The 17,968-nt window shown below is 45.3% G+C and overlaps 1 protein-coding gene across 1 annotated transcript in view; it reads left to right on the top strand.

Moving 5' to 3' along the window:
* LOC140190572 (beta/gamma crystallin domain-containing protein 2-like) overlaps nucleotides 1–17,968 on the top strand; it is a 74,943-nt gene that overhangs the window by 34,650 nt on the left and 22,325 nt on the right. The window contains exons 6-12 of the mRNA XM_072247249.1: nucleotides 939–1,078; nucleotides 4,557–4,683; nucleotides 5,782–5,817; nucleotides 8,712–8,848; nucleotides 12,222–12,348; nucleotides 13,837–13,979; nucleotides 15,362–15,488. Of these exons, the coding sequence (XP_072103350.1) occupies nucleotides 939–1,078; nucleotides 4,557–4,683; nucleotides 5,782–5,817; nucleotides 8,712–8,848; nucleotides 12,222–12,348; nucleotides 13,837–13,979; nucleotides 15,362–15,488 (837 nt within the window). The remainder of the gene's footprint in view (nucleotides 1–938; nucleotides 1,079–4,556; nucleotides 4,684–5,781; nucleotides 5,818–8,711; nucleotides 8,849–12,221; nucleotides 12,349–13,836; nucleotides 13,980–15,361; nucleotides 15,489–17,968) is intronic.

Raw genomic sequence — 17,968 nt, 5'->3', positions numbered from 1 at the left:
GACAAGTGCTCACTGCAAGCAGAGCGATGGTTCTTCCTGTGTCCCAGTGCCTCATCCTTTTCTTTGGAAGTGCCTGCTCTACTAACGGTCGGTCAGGTCTTGTGCCTCAAGTTAGGGTGCTGCTTACCACGCCCCCCCCCACCAAGAATCTTGAACACCGCCCCCCCCCGAAGACTTCTATTTCCCCTAACGCCCCTTTAGGACACGTAACTGCCCCCATTGGGAATCACAGTCTTATGGTCTTAAAGACTTTTTCACAAAAATGCTTTTGGAAATCTGGGATTCCCCTCTCTTCAGGTTATTGAGACTGGATACCCATTGAAACTTTCCAAACTGATATTGATATAACTTTTCCAAGGGAGAAGGTCAGGTTCTGGAATCGAGGTGGATAGGTGGGTTAGGATGCTTCACCCCTCATCTAACTGAATGGCAGACAGTCTGGTGGGGCTGAGGTAGACCTCCTGCAATATATAAATCAAAATCATGCCTGCCAAAGTAAGACCCAATGAACCAGAGGGCATGCATTTAAGGTTGAAAGGGGGAGATTGCAAGGGAGATTTGAGGGACAAATGTATTCCAGAGAGTGTTAGGTGCCTGGAATGCACAGTAGATTGGTGGCAGAGGCAGACTTTTAAGAGATGTTTAGATAGGCACATGGGTGTGAGGAAAATGGAGGGATATGGACATTGTGTAGGCAGTAGGGATTAGTTTTGATAACTAATTTAATTGGATCAGCACAACATTGTGGGCAGAAGGGCCTGTTCCTGTGAGGTACTGTTCTATGAAAATACTCAGTATTTATTACTATTCATAAGTTATTATTCATGAAAATACTCAGTATTCATTACTATTCACAAATTGCTATTCATGAAAATACTCTATTCATTACTATTCATGAATTTGAACAATTCCATGATAAACCTATTACTGTGTTTCAGGACTACACCATACCGCAAATATCCTTGTTTCCAGATGCCAATGGAGAGGGGAAGAAGCTGTCATTTTACAGTGCGTCTGAGGACATCCGAATATTTGGCTATCCACCAAAAACCACATCCATCATCGTGAACTCTGGATTGTGAGTCCCCCACCCCTGCCGTTTACCTTATGGAAGGCTCGTTAAATCTAACTTGGAGCGTGTGCAATGCCGAAGGTGGTGTCATTCTTCCAGTGCTCGTTACGTCCGGCACTGGCCCCACAGAATGGTGGTGAACGCTGTTCACTGTCCACCAGTCCGTGTCGCTATGTGATGGTTTTGGAAATCTGATGAAAGTATTTGCATTTCAGTAGCACCAGTTTCAGTCTCTGGACAACCTCCAGGTGCCTTACAGCCAAATACACGCTTTCATTAAGTGTTTGTAATGTGGAAAAAGCAGCAGCAAGTTCGCACTCTGCGAATACTAAAACGGTACAAGCAGTATGGGCGCAATGGTAGCGTAGCAATTAGAGTGACACTATTACAGCTTGGGGGGGGGGGTCGGTGTTCAGAGTTCAGTTCTACGCTCTCTATAAGGAGTTTATACCTTCTCCCCGTGCAATGCGTGGGTCCTCCCCAGTGCTCTGGTTTCCTCCTGAAGTTCAATGCCATACCGCGTAGGTTAATTAGGCAACTGTCCCGTGTTGTTAAATAGGGGTAGTCGGGGTTGCAGAGCGGTGCCGCTCATAGGGCTGGAAGGGCATGTTCCGTGCTGTATCACTAAAAAAATAAAATAAAATGGAGGGCGTGCCTTATGAGAATGGGATGAGTGAACTTGGCCTTTGCTCCTTGGAGCGACGGAGGATAAGAGGTGACCTGATAGAGGTGTAAAAGATGATGAGAAGCATTGATCGCCTGGATAGTCAGAGGCTTTTTCCCCAGGGCTGAATTGGCTAACACCAGGAAGCATAAGGTGTTGGAAGTAGGTACAGAGGGGATGTCAGAGGTAAGCTTTTCACACAGAGAGTGGTGAGTGTGCGTAGAATGCATGGCTGGCGACTGTGGTTAAGGCGGATACAATAGGGTCTTTTAAGAGACTCTTAGGTAAGTACATGGAGCTTAGAAAAATAAAGGGCTATGCAGTAGGGTAATAGAACATAGAATAGTACAGCACAGTACAGGCCCTTCAGCCCACAATGTTGTGCCAACCCTCAAACCCTGCCTCCCATATAAGCCCCCACCTTAGATTCCTCCATATACCTGTCTAGTAGTCTCTTAAACTTCACTAGTGTATCTGCCTCCACCACTGACTCAGGCAGTGTATTCCACGCACCAACCACTCTCTGCGTGAAAAACCTTCCTCTAAAATCCCCCTTGAACTTCCCACCCCTTACCTTAAAGCCATGTCCTCTTGTATTGAGCAGTGGTGCCCTGGGGAAGAGGCGCTGGCTATCCACTCTATCTATTCCTCTTATTATCTTGTACACCTCTATCATGTCTCCTCTCATCCTCCTTCTCTCCAAAGAGTAAAGCCCTAGCTCCCTTAATCTCTGATCATAATGCATACTTTCTAAACCAGGCAGCATCCTGGTAAATCTCCTCTGTACCCTTTCCAATGCTTCCACATCCTTCCTATAATGAGGTGACCAGAACTGGACACAGTACTCCAAGTGTGGCCTAACCAGAGTTTTATAGAGCTGCATCATTACATCGCGACTCTTAAACTCTATCCCTCCACTTATGAAAGCTAACACCCCATAAGCTTTCTTAACTACCCTATCCACCTGTGAGGCAACTTTCAGGGATCTATGGACATGTACCCCGAGATCCCTCTGCCCCTCCACACTACCAAGTATCCTGCAGTTTCTAGAGTAGGTTACATGGTCGGCACAACATTGTGGGCCGAAGGGCCTGTAATGTGCTGTAGATTTCTATGTTCTAAATATGATTTACTTTAGATGTGTTAGTTGAGGGTTGGACATTGACTTGAATTCTGGAAGCTTCTGATTAAGTTAAGGTGAGAGAGTCAGAGCAGAATTTGAGAAAATTTGCAGCCATTGACAGTACTTGTTACTAAGTCACTGGAGAAATTGAAGATGCTGAAAGTCCTTATTCATTCCCAACAACCAGACATTCTCATGTAGACCCGCTCAGTAGAGTCCCACAAACTCACAGTACATCACATTCATATACCCTGAAGACCAATGATAACAGCAGGTGGTTCAATACGATTTTGATAGTCACAAAGATATTGTTTATTTCAATACTTTGGGTTGACAATGCTTCCTTTGATGTCGATCTGCACTGCACAGGGCCCCACAGGGGTACATGGACTATCAGAGGGCAGTCAACGCATGTGCAGTTAACTGAGAAACAACTGACGTCTTCATGAAGGGAGAGAAAAGGGTCAACATAAAACTGAAATTATATGGAACCTGAACTAACAACCCAAATGGTTGTAGAGGAGGCTTGTTAAGCTGCCACTGGGAAAATCAAAACCCAGTGTCTGCAAATCCACGAGTCAGCAAGAGACTGAAGACGGCCTGTCCTGGGGTTGAAGGCCTGAGTGGGTGGATGGTAGGGAGGAAAGCGGTTTGTTTTGCTTTTCTTGTTTTCTTCTTTGTTGTGTTTGAAGTGTTCCACTGAGCGTTGATTGAAGATTCAAGAGTGTATAAATTAGACAGCCTTGAGATTTGCTTGCTCATAGGTAGCCACAAAGCAAGAAACATGAAAGAACCCATTCAAAGAAAAAAAATAATAAAAATAAGATTCCAACACTCAATGCGCAAAAGAAAGAAAAAAATACAAATCATGCAACCAACTGAAGTGAACAACAAAATTCCAAACCAAAATTGAGTCCTTAGATCTGAACCCCAGAGCACCCTGGAGTAGGCCTAAAGCCTCACTTATCAGTTCATGGTGTTTATGGCATGGAGCACAGCAGCTGGGGCAGTCTCCATAGCAGCACCATGGAGATGACTATTGCAGAGAACAAGCCAACACTCTGTCTTTTCAGTTTATCTGGGCCGCTGTTGAAATTGTCCAAACCACGGAATACCAAAAGGCTCTGGTGCCCTGAAGAGAGGAGTGAAGATTGTGGAGAGCGAGTGAAATTGTGGAACATAAAAGTAGAACTAGTGGGAAATAAAGGGGTAACCATTCCTGTGAAGTAAAGGATAGGTCGAGTTTCGAAGCTGGTCAACTCCATTCACGGTGAGCTATTCAGCTCCTTTCCCTGCCTCAGGGGCTGCTGGGAGCTGGTTCAATAAGAACTTTCAAAGATGAATTGGATAAATACTTGAAGAAGAAGGATCGGCAAGGCTGTGGGTTGTATTGGTTGTTTACACAAACAATGCATTTCTCTGTATGTTTCGATGTACATGTGATCAATAAGTGAATCTGAATCTGAATTAACAAGTCACAAAGGAAGATACTAGTCCAGCTGACCAAACAGCAGAGTGATGGGCATCAGACAAATGCAAAAGGCTGAAGCTGAAGGAACTCCAAGATTTTAGGGGGTTGTAGGCATGGTGGTTACAAAGTAGAAAGAGGAAAGAGACACGGGGGGATTTTGAGTACAAGGATGAGAATTTTAAAGTCTGTTTAAAAGATCGAAACTAATGTATGTTTATCTCTGCAGATGGCTGGTTTACTCTGAACCTTTCTTCGAAGGGCAGCTGTGTGCCTTGGAAGTTGGTGGCTATCGCACACTGCAGGAATGGGGAGCAGAGAAAGCACAAGTGGGGTCACTATTGCCCCTGCAAATGGTACACAAACTCATGCAGCATTAAAATCCAACTAGCGGGAGATCGGGGAGTAACCATTCCTGTGCAGTGAGGGGTTAGGTCGGGTTTTAAAGCTCGTCAACTGCATTCGCAGTGAGCTGATCAGCTCCCTTCCCTGCCTCAGATGCTGCTGGGAACTGGTTCAGTAAGAACTTTCAAAGGTGAACTGGATGAATACTTGAAGAGGAAAGATTGGCAAGGCTTTGGGGAAGGCCATAAAGCTCAGCCAGTTGGTAAGAATAGATGGGCTGAAACAAGCACGGCATCGTAGTGTAGCATCTACCACAATACCTCCCAGCGCTGGCAATTGGAGTTTGATTCCTACTGTTGTGCTTGGAGGTTGTATACTCTTCCCATGACCACATGGGTTTCCTCTGGGTGCTCCAGTTTCCTCGAAAATTCCAAAAGTGTACGGGTAAATATGGGTCAATAAGTTATGGAGATGCTTTGTTGGTGCCAGAGGCTTGGCAACACTCGTGGGCTGCCCCCAGCACACCCTTCAACCGTGGTGGTCATTGACGCCAATTTCACCATATGATGCAATGTTTTGATGTATGTTTGACAAATAAAGCAAATCTAATCTTTAGGCTGACCAGTTAGTTTCACTCACCCCTCCCCTCCGCTCTTTGTAGGATCATTGTACGTCACAGCCCCCTCCATCCATCACACTCCCCACCCTTACAATTTCCATGCCACGTCTCTCACCCCCAGCCATTGCTGTGGGTCTGGTTGTGATCCCAAGCCACCTCAGACTCGGGGTTAGAGGAATTTCTCAATGCTGTGCTCCACGGTTGAGTTGTTGATGTCTAACCACTACGCCACTGAGGCAGCACAATGGTTAACACAGCACGTAACTGTATGGGCGATCAGGGTTCAATTCCCACCCTTGCCCGTAAGGAGTTGGTACATTCTCCCCTGTGTCTGCATGGGTTTCCTCCAGGTGCTCCAGTTTCCTCCCACAGTCTAAATATGTACCTGTTGGTAGGTTAATTGGTCTTTGTAAATTGTCCTGTGATTAGGCTAGGATTAAATCGGGGGATTGGACCATGTGGTTAAATATTATTATTGATATATTTGCAGAGTGGACCCAGAGTGGAGAAGCCATACGAACCAAAGGTATGAAGTCATCAGCTGGAAAGGATCATTTATTTTACTGGCAATAGGTAACATTGAACTACATTGGGAAAAGAAGAGAAGATTTCTGCATTTTTGCAAATGAAATCCTTTAAAATGTTAAAGCTCTCCCCCTCCTCCTGCCTTCACCCCTTCCCCTCTCCTGGTTTCACCTATCACCTACTGCCTTGTACTTCTTCCTCCCCCCACTACCTTCTTACTCTGACTTCTCATCTTTATTCTCAGTCCTGATGAAGGGTCTCGGCCTGAAACGTTGACTGTTTACTCTTTTCCATAGATGCAGCCTGGCCTGCTGAGTTCCTCCAGCATTCTGTGTGTGTTGCTTGGCTTTCCGGCATCTGCAGATTTCCAGATGTTCGTGGTCCTTTAAAATGTTGCCAGAGAGAATAGTTTCACTCTTTCTCTGTCTTCTTCTCACCCTGTTCTCCCACCTGGTAAAGCTGACATTTATTGCTTGTTCTGCCTTGATGAGAATAAGAAAGCAAGGACCCATGGGACTCACACCACCAGGTTCAGGAGCAGTGATTACCCCTCAACCATCAGGCCATTGAATCAAAGGGGATAACTTCCCTCAACTTCACTTACCCCATCACTGAGATGTTCTCACAACCAACGGACTCACTTTCAAGGACTCTTCATCTCATGTTCTCGTTATTTATTGCTATTTATTTATACTTGCATTTACACAGTCTGTTGTCTTCTGCACTCTGGTTTGTCTTTCATTGATCCTGTTATAGTTACTATTCGATAGATTTGTTGAGTATGCCCACAGGAAAATGAATCTCAGGGTTGTATATGGTGACATACTTGTATTTAAATAATAAAATTTACTTTGAACTTTGATGGGAACCATAGCAACAGGAGATGATTGATACTTCTGAAGTTACCTCGTCAGAGGGAGTGTAAGGGCCAACCACATCAAAGTAGGTTTGCAGTCACGTGTTCATTCAGCCAAGGCAGTAGAGTTTCATTCTGCATTAACACTGATGGACTGTGTCTTTTCAACGGACAATATTTTTGTGGTTACTTCAGTTGTTTACTTTTTACTTTTTCATTTTGAAAGTTTAATTCAGCTTTTCAGACTTCTGATATGCAGTAGCAGAATATGGTAATAAATGGTCTTTCGTAGCATAGTTATGTTTCTGAGCTAATAATTCAGATACTTGGACTAGATATATAAGTTTGAATCCCAGCAGGGCAAATAGGAAGTTTAAGTTCAACTAATGAAATCAAATCAAACTAAAACACCACGAGTCCCGGTGAAACTTTGACTCTTTATTCCGCTCCATAGATAATGCCTGACCTACTGAGTTCCTCCAGCATTTTGTGTGTGTTACTCCAGAATAAAGAGTTAGTTTTATTAATGATAAGAATGAGATGAGTGGCAAGGTATCAGAATCAGAATCAGGTTTAATATCACCGGCATATGTCGTGAAATTTGTTGTCTTGGCAGCAGCAGTACGATGCAATACACAGTAATAGAGAGAAAAAGAAAAATGAATTACAGTAGCATCTATATTAAATAGTTAAATTAAATAAGTGGTGCAAAAGTGGACATTAAAAAAGTAGTGAGGTAGTGTTGACGGGTTCAATGTCTTTTCACGGAAGGCAATCTGCTGTTGTTTCGTGATCTGGATTGATGGGCTTGTTGTGTTGGGAAGTGTCATTAGATTTAAGGGTTGACTGCTCTCCTCAGTCCTGTAATAACCTTCTCATTCTGTAAATGGCCCTGGGTGCACAGCTCCAAATTACCCGCTGTTCAAATGCGGTGAGTGATGGCTACTAAATTCTGCCCTGATGAACAACATGTATCTCCTGTGAGAGAAATCAAAAGGGCACCTGGGATGCCCGTTGTGATTCAATCACATTGATGTGGGCCTGTAGTAAAATAGGTCGTCTCGACTGCCCGTGGCATTTAGGGCAGCAATGAAGGCCTCCGTCTCTGGCGGTGTTCAAGGCTTCTTTCATCATGTCAGTAGCTCGGTTTTCACTACAGTCACTCATGCAAGTTCCAGTTGGAGATTCAGGAATACCATCACACTCAGATGGAGGAGGAGACTTCATTGCTGTTTCCATAACAATTTTGTTTTACCAGTCAGGGATGTTAACCCTGAACTGAACCCTCGAACCTAGAGGACTGGTGGACCACTTGTAGTCTGGCCTCTCCCCTTTGAGCTGTTTGGCATGGGTGGCCCTACCAAGAGCCAGAGCATAAAGCCCTGGATCCGGGCAACATAGCTCTCCGGGTCATTGGAGGCATACAAACCACAACAAGGTTGTTGTCCTCTTGGGGGTAAACAGGTTCAAAATTAGTAAAAAGCTTCCTTCCCTGAAGGAAGTTATTGAATCAGATGTGTATTTATGGTTTAATGGTCACTTTTACCCACGAGAACATGGAGCATAAAACAGTACAGCCCCTTTGGCCTAACGTCTGTATCCATTATGTCAATCCAAACTAATTCCTTCTGCATGCACGTGGTCTGTGTCCCACAATTCCCTGCCTGTTCATGTGCCTGTCTGAATGCTGCAAAATGTTCCTGTTGTACCTGCTTCCATCATTTCTCCTGGCAGCACGTTCCGGGTCCAACCAAACTCAGTGCTGAGAACGTTTTGCCTTAAAGAAAATGTTATTAAGTTTTTAAACTTGTTGCAACATGCCCAAGCTTCTAATGTGGAATTCAAATGCTTGTTTTCTGGATAGCCCTGCCCTCAGGACTAACAAGGCATCATAATCAGAACTCCATGGTGTTTAGATCGCGAATTGCATGCGCCCAAGTTAGTGACTCTGTTGTAATGTTCACTCCTTCCTTCCCGGTGGGCTGTCTTCCTGTATCCCGGGTTCCGGATTTGTAAAAGGCTGCTCTTCTTTCTTTCAGCTCACCATCTTTGAGAGGCTTTATTACACGGGAAGAAACAGAGACGTGCGTGGAGATTCCTCAGACTTCCTGTCCCGTTACCCCAGCAATGGGTCACCCCTCTCCAATGCGGGCTCTATTAAAGTGCATGGAGGAATGTAAGTACCTGGCCACAGGAAATTTGTTAAAGTACCAAAAGCATTAAAGTTGCTCTTCAATGCAGCTTCCTCGCCACCGATCCTATAGAGCAGGTCTTCCCGACCTGGGGTACACAGACCCTTCAGTTGACAGTAGGGGTTCATGATGTAAAAAAAAGCACTGGGAACCCCTGCTGTACAGGGATGAGTGAAGGAGGGCCTTTGGGATGGGCTGGGGAAGAACTATGATTCATCATTCTGTCTGGTTGCATCCGCACTTCCTGCAGAGGCTCCAAAGCACAGGATGGAAAAGAGGATGCAGGAGATTATGTCCTGATGAAGGGTCTCGGCCTGAAACGTCGACTGCACCTCTTCCTAGAGATGCTGCCTGGCCTGCTGCGTTCACCAGCAACTTTGATGTGTGTTGCTTGAATTTCCAGCATCTGCAGAATTCCTGTTGATTGTAGACTCCGCCATTTCCAACGTGGTCACAAGTCTCCTCGCCATCAAGGACATCTTCAAAAGGCAGTACCTCAAGAAGGCGCCCATCCATCGTTATGGACCCTCACCATATAGGACATGGCCTCTTCTCAAATTACTTCTGTCTCAAATCACTACTTAATATTATAATGTATTGTATGGGAGCTGGCTGCTTCACCGTCTGGTATGGGGGAAGCAGGCACTGCATAGGATCGAGACACAAAATACTCTGCAGATGCTGGGGTCAAAGCAACACTCATAACACGCTGGAGGAACTCAGCAGGTCGGGCAGCATCCGTGGAAACGATCAGACAATCACCTCCCTCATGGTTCTACCTCCTTCTACTACCCATTGTGTTTTCCAGTATTCCTTCTTCACCTTTCCTGCCTCCCCTCCCCCACCCCTTTATCTTTCCCCTTACTGGTTTTTCACCTGGAACCTACCAGCCTTCTCCTTCCCACCCTCCCCCCACCTTCTTTATAGGGCCTCTGCCCCTTCCCTCTTCAGTCCTGATGAAGGATTCCGGCCCGAAATGTTGACTGATCGTTGCCACGGATGCTGCCTGACCTGCTGAGTTCCTCCAGCGTGTTGTGCGTGTTGCACAGGATGGAGATGCAGAAAGTTGTAAACTCAATCAGTTCCTTCATGGGCACTAGCTCCCCCAGCATCCAGGACATTTTCAAATTGCAAAGCCTCAAAAAGGTGGTGTCCATCACTGAGGACCCCCATTACCCAGAACATGCCTGGTTCTCATTGCTACCGTCCAGGAGGAGGTACAGAAGCCTGAACACACACTCAACGATTCAGGAACGGCTTCTTCCCCTCTGTCATCAGATTTCTGAAGGGACATTGAACCCATGAACACCACCTCACAAATTGTTTATTCCTCTTTTTGCATTACATATATACTTACAGTTTTTATTATTGTGTATTAGACTGCACTACTGCTACATAACAACAAATTTCATGACATATGCCAGAGATATTAATTCTGATTCTTATTCTGATTTTGATTATTTTAAACTATTTTTGTAGCTTTCTTGTAACGTTTATGTCTTGCCACAAAACAACAAATTTCACGACATACTGTATGTCAGTGATAATAAATGTGATTCCAGTTCTGGTTCAGGAGCTACTTCCTGGGGAGCTGGCTGCCAAGTAAGTAATAAATCATTGTGTCCTCGGCATAGCGAAGGGTTTTCGCCAGTCTGAGGCATTCTTGCACTGACTGCCAAATGTGTCCCTGTGCTTAGTGGTCTTGGGTATAACTTAAAGGATAAGTGGTTCAAAACCTCGGCTGACGCAGCCATGGAGTGCTGTGTTGCTGGCAATGTTGCCTCTCCAATGAAGCAAACTGTGGCACCCCTGGCCCCACCATTCATCATAAATGATTGCACTGAACCGTTTGAACAAAGAGTAGGACTAATTTCTCATGTCTTCTGGAGAAACACAATAACTGCTAGAGGAACTCTACAGATCAGACAGCCTTAATGGACAAAAATGGACAGTCACCATTTTGGGTGAGACCCTTCATCTGGACTGAGATATAGGAGGTGGGGAGCCAGTGTAAAAAGATAGAGGGAAGCGGCGGAGCAAGAGCTGGTAGGTGGATCCAGGTGCCAACTCCTATTCATTGATCACCAATAGGATTTCCCCTCTTGGACTCCATCGAGTTGCACATTCCTGTTGGATCAAATCCTATGGCCAGTTCTCTCAAGCTTTTTCTCTCCATCTCTTGTCCGTCTCAGTGTCCATCACAAAACCTCTCTGCCTGGCGTTCTCTAAAACCTTCTCCTAATTTCACCATCCTGATTGGATGACACTACATTCCTAAGCATGAGCATCACAACCCCTTATCTTCAATAGTAACCCAAACACTACCAGCAGAACATACTGCTTCTACAGAACGCCATTAAATTAAATATCCTACAACATTAGCAGTAAATCTTAACCAGGATGTTACACCTCACCTGAGGCCCACCATGGATGCTCCTCCACCTGATGAGTTAATCCAGTATTTTGTGTGATGCTCCAGATTCTGCAGTGTCTTGTGTCTCTCTTCTGGAACAATGTTTCTCCCTCACTGTGAGGTCCTCCATTGGTTGGGATGTTGCATCCCAGCGGACTACATGATACACAAGCCAGGGCAATATGATAACGGAGAGCAAACTGCTGCCCTTGTAGCAGGCTCCCCTCTCCACGAGGCTGATGAATCCAAAGGATTGTCAGAGACCAAGACAGATTAGTACAAGCGATGTCACGGGAATTGCCAGTCAGCATTGAACTCAACACTATACAGCCTTAGTGACTCCAGCTCCAGACTTTTCCTCTGGATTTATTCCCAAAGCCTTCCACATGAGTGGGTATAGCTACGAGGCAGCAGGGGTTTGAGATCAGAGTTTTCGTTCTCCTAGATGGGCTGCCAATCATGGCTGACAAGCCCTATCTTCCCAAAGCAACTAGTTTTAAGCATCTATTCCCCTTCTCCTGTCTGTAGAAATGGTTCCAGCAGGCTTAGTAGCTAAGCCACACGTGAAGGCCAGGAGCTGGACTTGGTTGTTAGAGGCTATTTGAGGTGCACAATATTGGGAATATTTAATAGCTTATCCTCACTACCTCCCCCGGCTATGACAATTTTAAGGAACCTTGCTCACCGAATATCACAGAACAGTAGAAAGAGTGACTTCACCTGTTACTCTTCACCTGTTACTTAACTCCCTCTAAGAAATTGACATTTGCCTTTCCACTGTACAACAGTGACTGTAACTCTGGAGCATTTCATTGGCTATGAGGTTCTGAAAGAACGAATACAGAGCTTCTTCCTGCTCCCTCCCTCCTGAAAATATTTGGTTTCAATTGCTGACATTAAAACAATGTAAAGCTGACAACTGGTTCTTGAAAATGTCGTTGCAGTTGGGTTGGCTACTCGAAGGAAGGGTTCAGAGGTCACCAGTATCTGTTGGAGGAAGGCGAGTACCCGGACTGGAGGTCATGGGGTGGCTACGATGAGGATTTAAGGTCCTTGCGTGTCATCCGGGCAGTAAGTGTTGAGATGGTGGTGGTAGGTGTTGACCACGTACGGGGGCAGCAGTGCTTTAGCTGCTGAGGATCGGTGGGGTTGAGGGAGGTAATAAATCAGCAATGATGGGATGGTGGAACGTACTCAATGGGCGCCGAATGACCTAATTGTACTCCTATGTCTTACGGACTTGTGGAACAGTTCAGCCTCGAGGGAGGGAAGGCTGACCATTGGTTGGTTTCCAGTTGATCGTCTTGGTTGGGGGGGGGGTTCAAAGGGTCATAGAAAAGTACAGCACAGAAACAGGCCCTTTGGCCCATCTAGTCCATGCTGAATCACTTAACCTGCCTGCTTCCATTGAGCTGCACCTGAACCATACCCTCCATACCCCTACCATCCGTGTCCCTATCCAAACTTCTCTTCAATGTTGAAATCGAGCTGGCATGCACCACTTGCTCTGAGCTAGTGGGAGATGAAGTAGCAATCCAGAAGAGACTAATATCGAGAAAAGAGCAAAGGGATTGGTACAAGTTGGAATGTAATTTCAAAGAATATGATGAGCGGAAACCTCTGTGCTGTATGATTCTGCTGGAAGTAGTAACATTGGGTGCTGGAGCTCCTGGACCCAGGGGCAGGGGAAAAATCAGCTTTGATTCCTGCTCCTGATTGGTGTACGCGGAGGGATTGGCGTGGTGTATGTGCTTCGGTGTGGTGATTGGGACTGGGGACTGGCGACTGGGGGCAGGCACTTTGCACTGACGGCAACTGCTTCCTAACATACGAGGCACAAATAAATAAAATACACATGACAATGAAAACCAATTAACTTAATGTGAAGCTTGCCAGTGTCTGGCATCCACTCACTCTGTAAGCTTTTCTTTCCTTTAAGGAAGTTGCCTTTGTTTTCAGTTTGAATAACTATTTTCCAATACCCTTGTCGGTAAAAGGATAAGAACCTGAGGGACGGACCTATAAGTTCCTGAGCAATGTTGCACTGTCAAATGTATGATTACGGTGCCAGGGGAATTCTTTCTTTCCTTTTTAAATCTTTTTAATAATTTTCCAAAATTATAAACAGAATAACAATGTTGATACGGAGAGATTGGAATAATCTTATTGTTGATAAGCATATACAAAAATGATTTCAAATAATACAAGTATAATAGACTTCCAAACTCTTGATATAATTAATCATAGAGAAAACAGAAATAAAAAGGAAAAAAAACAAAGAAAACCACCCCCCCAAAAAAACAAAAAAAAACTAAATACTAAACCCAAAAAAAAGCAAACGGAACAAAGCAAGGCAAGACAATTATCTTAAATCGAACACGTTCAATAATGTCGTCAACTCCGCTCAGCTATTCATATATTTCAAGTTAATAAGGATTCGGAAAGGTCAAATTACATCATATGAAAATGTTGAATAAGGGGAGTTCAAGTTGATAATTAATGTTCTTAATGTAAAGTATGTTTGGAAGGTGACCGTCTTTGATGTGCTTTGTTTTGAAGGACTTTTCCAACCCGATGATCATTTTGTACCCAGGAAATAATTGTGAGGGAGAGGATTCAACTACTGCGGTTGATTCAGTGGCAGACATGGAAGCAACCGATTCTGGGGATACTATACAGTCCATTAATGTACTGAGCGGCGTGTAAGTAAGAGCAGGCACGCTGAGTTATACCTTCATCAGCACAGACACGGAGTGTGCAGGCCCACTCGAGGACAGCTGTGCCCTGTGACAAACCCTAGGCTGCTGTTTCATTTAGGAAAAGCTTCCGTTCTTTACATCAGCTGAACATGTGTGGTCTGCTAGTGGCAGAGGGAAAGATACTGTTGCAGGGTCATTCTGAGGAGGTGGATCTGAGCTTGGCGTTATCCTTTCAGCTGACAGATCCTTGGGGAGGCAGGCAGCGCATGTAGAGAGAGAAGAGTAGACTTAGCTTTTCAGGTCACTGAATGCTACCTGAACTGCTCAAAGATTGCAGAAATTAGTTTTTTTTATTTCCAATTTCCAGCATCTACAGTTTTTTTGACTGTTAATAATTGGCTTATTATTGTCGCATGAACTGAGATTCGGTGAAAAGCTTTTGTTTCCTTGCCATCCAAACAAGTCTTCTTCTTAAGCCCATCACCCGTACTGGGGGCATAGGCCCCGACAGCAGCTCGCCAAAGTCCTCTGTCCTGGGTGTAAATAGGTTGTCCCCAGGTGTAGCCCATCTACAAAGACCCTCCCTCACCCTGCGATGAGGCCTTTGGAGCTTCTGTTGGTGTCTCTGTAGCTCTGGGTTTTACCGGATGGGTTGCTAGCCCTATGCCCAGCCCCTCTCCTTCCACAGCCAGCTTGGGACCGTTCATGGCGGAGTTCTCCAGCCAAGTCATTCCATGTATAAGTATGTACAAATGGCAAGTAAAACCTAATGCAGAATATTGTTGGCAATGGAAATGGATTTGGCTTATCGTTGTCACATGTACTGAGATGCAGTGAAACGTTAGTCTTGCTCACTGTTCACACAGATCAGATCATTACGCAGTGCATTGAGGTCAGACTAGGTCAAACAATAGCAATGCAGAATAAAGTGTAACAGCTACAGGGAAAGTGCAGTGCAGGTAAACAATAAGGAGCTAATCTATCTCAGGTGCTTTGGATCTGTGTGTGGTGGAGGGGTGTAATGAAATTTGCAACTGTTTATTATGGAGCGTCGTGTTCCTAGTGAGACTGGTATCGGTTGAACTTGGGCTTAGAGTGGGTTGTGACCCATTGTCAGTTCTGGCTACCTGACAAAAACAAGAGACTATTGGCCTTCAATGTCCCCGGGAGAAAATGGCAGAAATACAATCAGATGTCTGAAGAATTTGTATGCAGGTAACAGGACAGACTGTGGTACAGGACTCAGCCCTGAGGTGAGAGGGTATGTCTGAAGATGAGATTGTCCTTCAGTATCTAGTACTGTGGGAGACGTTCTTCAATACCCAGCTCACAGGAATGTTTCAATGTCATTTTGGTTTCTGCTAAACTCACCACTTCTTTTTCAGCTGGGTAGCCTACGAGGACGCCAACTATTCCGGAGCTCAATACATCGTAGAGAAAGGGATTTATCGGAATCCTCAGGACTGGGGTGCTCAGAGCTGTAAGATTGGCTCACTGCAACCTATCTTACCGGTAGGTACAGCGATCACCTGGATGAGGCCCTCTGCTGGTTAGGGTCAACCATGGATGTTGCGCCTTAGCTGTCTATGTGATACACCAGTTAGGGTCCTACAGTGTGGAGAGCAAGCTGGTGCCCACGTAGCAGGCCAGGCAACAGCTCTAGGAAGAGGTATAGTCGACGTTTCGGGCCAAGACCGTTCGTCAGGACTAACTGAAGGAAGAGCTAGTAAGAGATTTGAAAGTGGGAGGGGGAGATCCAAAATGATAGAAGAAGACAGGAGGGGGAGGGATGGAGCCAAGAGCTGGACAGGTGATTGGCAAAAGGGATATGAGAGGATCATAGGACAGGAGGACTAAGGAGAAAGATAAGGAGGTGGGGGGGAAACCCAGACGATGGGCAAGAGGTATAGTCAGAGGGACAGAGGGAGAGAGAAAAAGAATGTGTGTATATAAATAAATAATGGATGGAGTACGAGGGGGAAGTGAGGGATTAGCGGAAGTTTGAGAAGTCAACGTTCATGCCATCAGGTTGGAGGCCACGTCCCATTCCCATTCTGATATGTCTATCCACGGCCTCCTCTACTGTAAAGATGAAACCACACTCAGGTTGGAGGAACAACACCTTATATTCCGTCTGGGTAGCTTCCAACCTGATGGCATGAACATTGACTTCTCAAACTTCCACTAATGCCCCACCTCCCCCATGATCCTCTCATATCCCTTTTGCCAATCACCTGTCCAGCTCTTGGCTCCATCCCTCCCCCTCCTGTCTTCTCCTGTCATTTGGGATCTCCCCTCCCTGTCCCACTTTCAAATCTCTTACTAGCTCTTCCTTCAGTTAGTCCTGACGAAGGGTCTGGGCCCGAAACGTCGACTGTACCTCTTCCTAGAGATACTGCCTGGCCTGCTGCGTTCACCAGCAACTTTGATGTGTGTTGCTTGAAATTCCAGCATCTGCAGAATTCCTCGTGTTTGCGCATGTAACAGGCTTACCCTCTCCACGTAGCTGCTGAATCCATAGGAATACCAAGGACTGGTACAGTGTGCCAGTCCGCATTGAACTCAGCATTGGACTGCCTTAGGGACTCCAGCTCTGGCCTGGCCTGGCCTGCTGAGTTCCTCCAGCATTTTGTGTGTGTTGCTCGGATTTCCAGCATCTGTAAATTTTCTTTTGTTTGTGATTGGATTACTACACTGCAAAGTCTCTTCCAGGGATGCCTACCCTGAAGAAGTTTAAATCTTCCCTTTGATGGGAGTTCAGTGAGACCCTCTCTCACTGCTCCCCCTCTGTGGTCCCTGCTGCTCCCCAACTCTTTGACCACCAATCAACTTCCCAGCTCTTTACTTCGTCCCTCCCCCTTCAGTTTTCACCTGTCACCTTGTGTTTCTCTCTCCCCTTTCCCCACCTTTTAAATCTACTCCTCAGCTTTCTTTCTCCAGTCCTGCAAAATGGTTTCAGCCTGAAATGTCGACTGTACTCTTTTCCGCAGATGCTACCTGCCCTGCTGAGTTCCTCCAGCATTTTGTGTGTGTGCACGGATTTCCAGCATCTGCAGATTTTCTCTTGCTTGTGTCTGGATTTTTCACTTCCACTCACGAAACCTTCCCCATGAGTGGGTATAGCCACAGGGCAGTGGAGGTTTGAGATCAGAGTTTTCCTTCTCCTAAATGAGCTGCCAACTGTGGCTGATAAGCCCCATCTGTCCAAAGCAACTAGTTTTAAGGTGCCAGGAGCCCACCTTGGCCCCTTCTCCTATCAGCGGTAAAGATTCCACTGGGTTTAACAGCTAAGCCAAATGTGATGGCCAGGAGCTGGACTTGGTTGTCAGAGGCTATTTGAGACACACGCCATTGGGAGCATTTAATAGAAAATGGGAACTTATCTCCACTACACGGCCCCATGGGCTATAACAATCTTACGGAATCATTACCTGGATACCGTGTGTATAAACTGGTGCTTCCCAGGCTTCATGAGTGAAAGGCCCATTTCCCCAATCTCGGTAAAGTAAGCAATCTCCTGAAATACCCAGAGGCGGCCTAACCTTTTACGGAGTTGGCCTGTCGCAAGGATTCCCAGGGACTTGCAGCAGCTTTGCGGACTGGAGACAGCATGTTAACTTTGGTATTAGCAAAGTGTATATGGTAATGGAAACTAGCTTCAGAAAGGTTATTGTGTCCACTCTGAATTATTGACCTTGTGAAAGGATGTGAACAAGCCTGCCACCACACTAAGCATTCTGAAGGAGCCAATCTGTCCAAATTAGATCTTATGAAATGGAGCAGCAGAATTTTTCTAGCATTTAAAAAATAACTTTACAAATTATAGGATTAGGTAAAGTTCAAAGTAAATTTTATCATCAAAGTACATATCTATCACCATATAAAACCCTGAGGTTCATTATCCTGCGGGCACACCCAGCAAATCTTTTAGAATAGTAACTATAAGGTTCAAAGATTCAAGATTCAAGAAACTTTATTGTCATTCTAACCGT

The sequence above is a fragment of the Mobula birostris genome, chromosome 30 (genome assembly GCF_030028105.1).
Source record: "Mobula birostris isolate sMobBir1 chromosome 30, sMobBir1.hap1, whole genome shotgun sequence".
Lineage (NCBI taxonomy): Eukaryota > Metazoa > Chordata > Chondrichthyes > Myliobatiformes > Myliobatidae > Mobula > Mobula birostris.
This window is presented reverse-complemented; position numbering and strand designations above follow the sequence as displayed.